The following is a 9267-nucleotide window of genomic DNA, read 5'->3' on the forward strand; positions in this document are numbered from 1 at the left end:
TCTACAGTAATGGACGCTGACACCCTGTATCGACCTGATCTGAACCCAGGGGGCAGGAAGGCAGAGTGCTCTGCACTGGTCCCTTTATACACACAGAACTCCTCACAGTGCATGTCACTGCAGCGAGTCACCAACAGACTATACAGGAGAGGGGTCTCTGACACGCCCAGGTCACTGTATCCTGGGGGTGGGGGAGGGGGAGGAGAGGGAGAGAGGGTCTTAGCATTTCACTGAGTCACAATTTCTGACACACTCAAAAGACTTCGGGAGGAGAGAGGAGAGGGGAGTGAGAGATGTCAAGTAGAGGAGAGAAGAGGAGAGAGGAGAGAGGAGAGAGGAGAGAGGAGAGAGATTTCAAGTAGAAGAGAGAAGAGAGGAGAAAATAGAAGAGAAAATAGTATAGTATAGTAGAATAGAATAGAGTATAGTAGAATAGAGTAGAGCATAGTAGAATAGAGTACAGTAGAATATAGTATAGTAGAATATAGTACAGTATAGTAGAATCGAGTATAGTACAATATAGTAGAGCATAGTAGAATAGAGTAGAGTATAGTAGAAGAGTATAGTATAATATAGTCGAGTATAGTATAATATAGTCGAGCATAGTAGAATAGAGTAGAGTATAGTAACATAGAGTATAGTATAATATAGTAGAGCATAGTAGAATAGAGTAGAGTATAGTAGAATATAGTATAGTAGAATAGAGTATAGTAAAATAGAGTAGAGTATAGTAGATTATAGTAGAATATAGTAGAGCATAGTAAAATAGAGTAGAGTATAGTGGCATATAGTAGAATAGAGTCGAGTATAGTAGAATATAGTATAGTAGAGTATATTAGAGTATATTAGAATATAGTATAATATAATATAGGAAAATATAGTATAGTAGAATATAGTATAGTAGAATAGAGTAGAGTATAGTAGAATAGAGTAGAGTATAGTAAAATATAGTTTAGGATAGTAGAATAGAGTATAGTAGAATAGACTATAGTATAGTAGAATATAGTATAGTAGAATCGAGTAGAGTATAGTATAGGAGAATAGAGTATAGTATAGTAGAATAGAGTATTACATTTACATTTGACATTTTTTGTCATTTAGCAGACGCTCTTATCCAGAGCGACTTACAGGAGCAATTAGGGTTAAGTGCCTTGCTCAAGGGCACATCGACAGATTAACCTTTCGGTTACTGGCACAACACTCTTAACCACTAAGCTACCTGCCGCCCCATATATAGTATAGTAGAATACAGTATAGTAGAGTATAGTAGAATATAGTATAGTAGAATAGAGTAGAGTATAGTAGAGTATAGGAGAATAGAGTAGAGTATATTAGAATAGAGTAGAGTATAGTAGAATAGAGTGTGTCTACCTGAACAGTTGAAGTGCACCCTGTCCACCAGTGTTCTGATCAGTCCCCCCTCTCCTCCTCCCCCCGCTCGGAGGTCACAGTCCCCGCCTGCCGGGGGCATGTTGGGCTGCAGTGTGATGGACGCCACGCCCTCGCGGTCCATGTTGCCGTCGGTTACGTGGAGGGTGAAGACATAGGAGTCTCCGTCTCGCAAGATGCCCTGGCGGAGAACCAGGTTCATACCGTCACGTCCTGTTGTTGTGCTGCTGGAGTCTAGGACCAGGGTCTCGTTACGAAGGGTGACAGCCGTCCAACGCTACGGAGGGAGGAGAGAGGAGAGAGAGAGTTAATGGCTCTCGTGGTACTGCTGGAATCAAGGACCAAGGTCTGGTTAAGAAGGGTGACCCCCGCCCAACACTACGGGGGGAGGAGAGAGAGAGAGAGAGTTAATGTCTGCTGGAGTCCAGGAACAGGGTCTCGTTAAAAAGACAGGTCGGGTCATATTGATCATGCTGAGATGTTATATTAATGTTCATAGTTAGTCTAAACTGTTGTCAGAGAGGAGAGGTTGGGGCGGCAGGTAGCTTAGTGGTTAAGAGCGTTGTGCCAGTAACCGAAAGGTCGCTGGTTCTAATCCCTGAGCCGACTAGGTGAAAAATCTGTTGATTGAGCAAGGCACTTAACCCTAATTGCTCCTGTAAGTCGCTCTGGATAAGAGCGTCTGCTAAATGACTAAAATGTAAATGTCATATTGATCATGATGAGATGTTATATTAATGTTCATAGTTAGTCTAAACTGTTGTCAGAGAGGAGAGGTTGGGTCATACTGATCATGCTGAGAGGTTGGGTCATACTGATCATGCTGAGAGGTTGGGTCATACTGATCATGCTGAGAGGTTGGGTCATTCTGATCATGCTGAGATGTTTTAGAGTAATTATATTATAACTCCAATATTAAAGGGCCAATCATCATTTAAATTAATGATATATACCCATTGATTCTTGAAGAATATAACTTATAAATGCCTCATGAGCTTAGTTCAACTGTCGTACCCCATCAGAACCCAAAATATAAGCTTTTTTTATTCCAATGTTAGTAAATAACATTTTAAACAAACACTGTAAAGCCATAAAACATGGTTCCACTATAATATCATGGATTGGATGGTCACTACTGGCATCCATAGTTCTGTCTATGAATTCGGGAGTGGTTACATTTCTCCAGCCTCATCCCTCAGCTGTTTACTAAAATAGTGGCGGGGTGTCTGCATTGTTGTTATTTGAACCGTAGATTGAGCCTTTAAACAGCACAGAGCAGATGAGAGGTGAGAGTTAGAGGGTTCAGTAGTTGCTGTTTCAACTTTGTAATTGTTCTAACGTCAGCCAGTCTATTTTACAGCTAATGGACTTAAAATCCCAGTTGTAAAGGTCTAGAGAGGCAGTGGCTGTGTGCGTGTGTGTGTGTGTGTGTGTGTGTGTGTGTGTGTGTGTCCGTGTGTGTGTGAGCGTGACCTCAATCTAACCACTCACACCCACCACCGTCATCTCATGCGTGTTCCAAATGGCACCCTATTCCCTATGTAGTGCACTACTTTTGACCAGAGCACTACTTTTGACCACAGGGCTCTGGTCAAAAGTAGTGCACTACATAGGGAATAGGGTGCCATTTGGGACATGATCCTTAACTCCCATTCTACACTGATGACATAGCCCAGAGAGAGACTGGGGAAGCAAGAGAGAGAGAGAGAGAGAGAGAGAGAGAGAGAGAGAGAGAGAGAGAGAGAGAGAGAGAGAGAGAGAGAGAGAGAGAGGATGAAAAAAAGGAGAGGATGTGGAAATGTGGAGCTGTGGTGTGATGACCTCATCTTACTGAGTCAGGGGAATACTGACCTCATCTTACTGAGTCAGGGGAATACTGACCTCATCTTACTGAGACAGGGGGACACTGACCTCATCTTACTGAGTCAGGGGAATACTGACCTCATCTTACTGAGACAGGGGGACACTGACCTCATCTTACTGAGTCAGGGGGACACTGATTGACTCTGAGTGGCTAAGTAATACAAGGGGATAGGACCAGAGGAGAGACACACACACACACACACACTTTCACGTCTTACCCCGCGGTGGAAGTGGTGACAGTTGGTGCAGGTTCCGGCCAGGTAGACATAGGTGTTCTGACTGACCTTGTAGATGGACTGGGCCTTACAGGACACACACTCCAGATAGACCATGGGGATACGCCCACTCTGGACCATCACCTGAGAGAGACACACTGTTACACACACTGTTCCACACACACACTGTTCCACCATGGGGATACGACCACTCAGAGAGAAGAGAAAATAGCTTCATCACCAGACAGACGGACAGACAGAGACAGGCAGGCAGCTATCAGTCCACTTATTTGACCTAAATTACTGTCTACACTTCATATGGCCACTTCACATAGCAGCACTCTACCCTAATCTACCTTCCATCTAACATAACAGTAGCAGAGAGAGGAACGATATTATGACAGACAGAGACAAAGAGAGGGGGGAGATTAGGAGAGAGAGAGAGAGAGAGAGAGAGAGAGAGAAAGGGAAAATAAAATAAGAGAAAGGAAGAGAGAACTTCAACAGTCCATTTACTGGGAGCTCAATATCTGTAATTCAGGGAACAAGACTGACAAAGACAATCTGTCTCCCTCCATCACAGAGAAAGAGAGAGGGGGAGGGAGGGGGGTTGAGAGAGAGGGGGGAGAGAGGGGGGAGAGAGAGAGAGGGGGGGAGAGACTAGCATGCCAGTAGGGTGGTTTACAGACTAACGAATGACAGTTTATTCTCCCAAAACATCTACCAGAGCAAGTCCCCATGCCCTTTAATCTTTCAGAAAAAAAATTATGATAATCATGATTACTCCTCTGAGACGAAGGGTGTGTCTCATTCCACCCCGATACACCCTCCTCTCCTTCCTCTCCATGGCGTCACTCTGTCCTGCTTTACTCCCCATCTGGAGATCCAGGTTTGCCTGAAATCCAGACCTGTTTCGTGCTAACATTCCACTCCTTGTAGTCCGTGTCATATGCCAATGTTTGGCAGGGCATGCTAGGCGTGGCATGGAATGTTAGCACAAAACAGACCGATAACCAGGCTAGAATCAAGTTGACTTGATGTAGACAATCTCTACTTATTACAATAGCTCCATAGGTCAGTGCTATCCAGGATTGTTGGGATGTCCCTACCCTAAACCCTAAGTCTAACCTTAACCCACTACCCTTACCCTAACCTAACTCTAACCTTAAGCCTTATCATAACCATTTTAAATTTCAACTTCAATGGGGGTAGGGACGTCCCAAGGATCCCGGATATCCCGGACCAATACACATAGCCTAGTCAAGTATCAAGTAGCAGTTCGTAGCAGAGGGCAAGGCGGAGCTACAACCACATTTCCTATCGTATTCTTTCAGACTGAAAATGATTTAATAGCACTTCAAGCTGTAAGGAGCCCTGCTTGGTAGTAGACTGCGTTGCTAATGATGATGGATGGATAATATGCTAATGTGGTAGCTATGGGAGTCAGAACACTCTGCCTGTCTGCCAGACATATCAGTGTGGATGTCGGATCACCACCTCAAGCTGAACCTCGGCAAGACGGAGCTGCTCTTCCTCCCGGGGAAGGACTGCCCGCTCCATGATCTCGCCATCACGGTTGACAACTCCATTGTGTCCTCCTCCCAGAGTGCAAAGAACCTTGGCAACACCCTGTCTTTCTCCGCTAACATCAAAGCGGTGACCCGATCCTGCAGGTTCATGCTCTACAACATTCGCAGAGTACGACCCTACCTTACACAGAAAGCGGCACTAATCCAGGCACTTGTCATCTCCCGTCTGGATTACTGCAACTCGCTGTTGGCTGGGCTCCCTGCCTGTGCCATTAAACCCCTACAACTTATCCAGAACGCTGCAGCCCGTCTGGTGTTCAACCTTCCCAAGTTCTCTCATGTCACCCCACTCCTCCGCACACTCCACTGGCTTCCAGTTGAAGCTCGCATCTACTACAAAACCATGGTGCTTGCCTACGGAGCTGTGAGGGGAACGGCACCTCCGTACCTTCAGGCTCTGATCAGACCCTACACCCAAACGAGGGCACTACGTTCATCCAACTCTGGCCTGCTAGCTCCCCTACCTCTACGGAAGCACAGTTCCCGCTCAGCCCAGTCAAAGCTATTCGCTGCTCTGGCACCCCAATGGTGGAACAAGTTCCCCCACGACGCCAGGACAGCGGAGTCACTGACCACCTTCCGGAGACACTTCAAACCCTACCTCTTTAAGGAATACTTGGAATAGTATAAAAGTAATCCTTCTACCCCCTCCCCCCCTCCCCAAAAAATGAAATGAAAAAAAAAACAGACTACAAAGGACAATGTAGAGACGCAGACAACACAGAGCTTTGGATAGAATAGTAAAGATTTCATCTGTCTGTGAGTGGGACTGTGGGTGGACTCACGGTCTGTATAGTAGACTCTGGGGCCATGCTCTCCTTGTGGACCGTCAGTCTGAAGGTGTACTCTACGTCTGCCTGGAGCTCAGAGCCAGGGATACCCAGGACAGGACCACTGGACCCTAGACCAAAGTTCAGACTGGAACAGTAAGATGGACCCTGGGAGGAGGAGAGAACAATGATTATCTGATTTATAAATGATTGTGTGTGTGTCTGTGTGTGCGTCTGATATTCATCCAACATTATTATTGTATTATTGGTTCCAGACAACAGTGACGTCATCACCACTAGTCTCTTTCTAAGGTGAGGGAATGTTGGTCCAAGGACATCTCTTTATTTCCTATTCAGTCTGTTAGTGAGTGGAGCAGTTTGGACACACTTATTACATTGACACAGATAACACTGGTTTAGATCTCTCTCTCCCCCTCTCTCCCTCCCTCATGTACTCTCTCAATTTTCCTCCTTGTCCCCCTCACACACACACACACACACACACACACACACACACACACACACACACACACTCCCTACCCCTAGCTAGCTGGGTGCCCCTGCTCCACAGCTCTGTGTGTTTGTGTGTGTGTGAGATCAAACTGGGAGGGGAACAGGCTGTGGAATGTTGAGTTTCATCTCTTCATAGTTACATAACCTGGCAGACGCCTTTCTCCCTCACACACACACACACACACACACACACACTTTCCCAGAACACTCACACCGTCTCTCTTCCCGCTACACATGCTTATGGGTCCGGTAGTTGTGTTCTGCTGTGCAGCCCCAGTGTGTTCCTGCCAGGACACCGTTAAACCCAAGTTCTCTTCAGACCAGCCAAGCTTGTGCTCACTAAAACCAATTACCAATCCTCAATACAAGATGACAATTGTGCAACATTATACAGACTAAAAACTCAAATATATCAACATATCAAAAAAAAAAAGAAAAAAAAATCTAGCAAATCTACCAATTCCATATTACAAATCCACTGAATTCCCCCAGTAAAAAGCATTTTGAAAATGAGAACAGTTTGAAAATGAGAGATTCAAAGGATTTGATTGGACGTTCCAAGTCTGTTTTGTCTCAAAGAGGCCCATATGGACTACCCATAATCCTCCACAAGGCCCTACGCAAGGCCCCAGAGAGAGCGAGAGCGAGAGCGAGAGCGAGAGCGAGAGCACTCCCTCGTTTAACGGAGAGGAAAAACGTAAACGGCAGTGGAATGAAAAAGCCTTCTGTAAGCGTGAGGAGTAGAGTAGCAACGGGAGAAAGTAAAAGGAAACAGCTGAAGGTTTAATACTATTAGTCACTGCACTGTTTGGGCACCACTGACTTTCTGCTTTTCACTGTTAGAGAACATTTGAATGGCAGCAGAGGCTGGTAATCCACTGTGAGCGTTAAAACTCACAGTCTTATTTCAATAAAATAAGTAGTATGGAGGAGAGAGGTCGCGGGGAGAGAGGGGTTTTGGACTAATGTCAACAAGCGCCTAAGCGACTTACAGACAGTGTGTGTGTGTGTGGACTATGTTTTTATTCTGAACAGGACACACAGTCAATGACGCACAAGTCGTACAACTGATAAATATCTAATCTCTCCTTCACAGCAGGAGCTAGGACACACAGAGAGAGAGAGAGAGAGAGAGAGAGAGAGAGAGAGAGAGAGAGAGAGAGAGAGAGAGAGAGAGAGAGAGAGAGAGAGAGAGAAAGGAGAAAAAGAGAGAGTATTCTTTCCCAGTAGAGATTCCTCACAAGGCTCAGAGACAGTCAGAAGGGTCTGAAAGCATTCTACCTAGCTTCAGCTCTGTCTGTCTCAAATATTCACATACTCTACCAAGTACCAACACAACACAGGCCCTGCCTGACAACGCATCTCCTCGCCAGTAATCAGGTGCTTCAATCAAAGCCAAACCCTCTTTTATTCAAGTGTAATTATGTCCTATAGGGACTGATGACTCTGAAAAACATAGATATCTGGATGATTACAGAGTAACTCCTGTAATTCCCATGAGCCAGTTGCTCTCTACGTTTCTTCCTGGTCACTGTGCTCTGGCTTATGTTTTGCTTGCTTTTTGGGGTCTAGGCCAGGTAACCATAACAACTACTGATCTAAGAAGGGCTTCATAAAATCCATCTGATTGGTTGACTGATAAGCGTGTCCTTACCTTAGAGGTACTGACACATTCCCAGTGGTATTTGAGTAGTGACTGGTTGTCTAGGTCCATGTTGGGATCATAGCTCTGCTCAGCACTCAGCTGCAGGTCCTGGGTCCTGGACCACACCCTGTGAGTAGCAAATCAAAGCAAGTTTTTTTTAAAGTGCAATAAAAAGGGATAATTTAAGGATCTTAAAACAAAACAATGGATGTTAACTTTTAAAAACACCATAAAAGGAGTGGTTCAGGATTTTACAACTTGATGGTAGATGGTTCCTCACTCTGAAAGTAGTCTACAATTGGCTAGATCCCCTGTAGCTCAGTTGGTAGAGCATGGTGCTTTGCAACGCCAGGGTTGTGGGTTCGTTTCCCATAGGGGGCCAGTATGAAAATGTATACACTCACTAACTGTAAGTCGCTCTGGATAAGAGCGTCTGCTAAATGACTAAAATGTAAATGTCTGGATTACAGTTTATCCTGGTCCATAAACTACTTCCAGGTTGAGGAACCATCTAACAAAGTTTTAAAATACTTAACTACTTACTCCTTTAAGGTTTTTCAATCTTACTTTTAGCTTGGCCTGTAATCAGTGATTTCATTGTGTTTTATTGAATTTATTTTTATTGTAAAAACCTGAACTACTCCTTCAATGGCATCTGCCCCTCTTACCTGTAGGTCCCTCCCTCTATGATAGGTACAAGGCGGGCGACCATGACAGTTAGCTGTAGACAGGCAGCCTTCCTCAGGGGAACCCCCTGGTAGGACAGGGAGAACACCAGGGAGTAGTTCCCCGACCGCAGAGCCATCTTGGGCACCGAGAGCTGCAGCCGTCGCACGTCTACTTCCCCTGGGAGAGGAATCTTAGAGGCCAGAGGTGCTGCCACCTGGAAGCCGGAGGGTGAACAGAATAGGATAGAATCACAACGCATCATCATGACAGTTTTTGCTCTGAACTGAAAGTGCTCTAAATTGAAAACTTAACTGCTGACATGCACAATTGACCCTTCACTGCCCCAAGCCCTGCCCCAGAACGTTTTCAAAGGATGCAACAGTACCCAAGGGGGGCGGGGCTTAGCAAAGGGTAAATTGTTTGAGATTGTATTATTAACAGTGGATAATTAACACAATACGGAACAATACATGTAGTGTTCATTTAAAAAAAAGGTGGTACCGAGTCGTGGTCGTTGCAGCAGTGCGGTGTGGAGAAGATCTCCCAGAGGTACTGGGCCCCGTAGCGGACGCAACCCTTCAGGTCCACGCTGGCCTCCACCAGGGTGGGCTGGT

At 45.4% G+C, this 9267-nt stretch overlaps 1 protein-coding gene across 1 annotated transcript in view; it reads right to left on the reverse strand.

Annotated features, from left to right (window-relative positions):
- The window catches only part of LOC311123691 (polycystin-1-like), a gene marked incomplete at both ends in the record, with an annotated part of 28961 nt that extends 19699 nt beyond the window's left edge, over nucleotides 1-9262 (reverse strand). Inside the window, 7 exons of the mRNA XM_084197935.1 lie at nucleotides 1-181; nucleotides 1372-1666; nucleotides 3471-3611; nucleotides 5842-5994; nucleotides 7994-8111; nucleotides 8653-8867; nucleotides 9155-9262. The exon at nucleotides 1-181 is cut by the window's left edge and continues 36 nt beyond it. Coding sequence (XP_084054061.1) covers nucleotides 1-181; nucleotides 1372-1666; nucleotides 3471-3611; nucleotides 5842-5994; nucleotides 7994-8111; nucleotides 8653-8867; nucleotides 9155-9262 — 1211 coding nt within the window. The remainder of the gene's footprint in view (nucleotides 182-1371; nucleotides 1667-3470; nucleotides 3612-5841; nucleotides 5995-7993; nucleotides 8112-8652; nucleotides 8868-9154) is intronic.
- Between the last annotated feature and the right edge of the window lie 5 nt (nucleotides 9263-9267).

This window comes from Coregonus lavaretus (assembly GCF_964263955.1).
Source record: "Coregonus lavaretus genome assembly, contig: HAP1_SCAFFOLD_7025, whole genome shotgun sequence".
In the NCBI taxonomy this organism is placed as follows: domain Eukaryota; kingdom Metazoa; phylum Chordata; class Actinopteri; order Salmoniformes; family Salmonidae; genus Coregonus; species Coregonus lavaretus.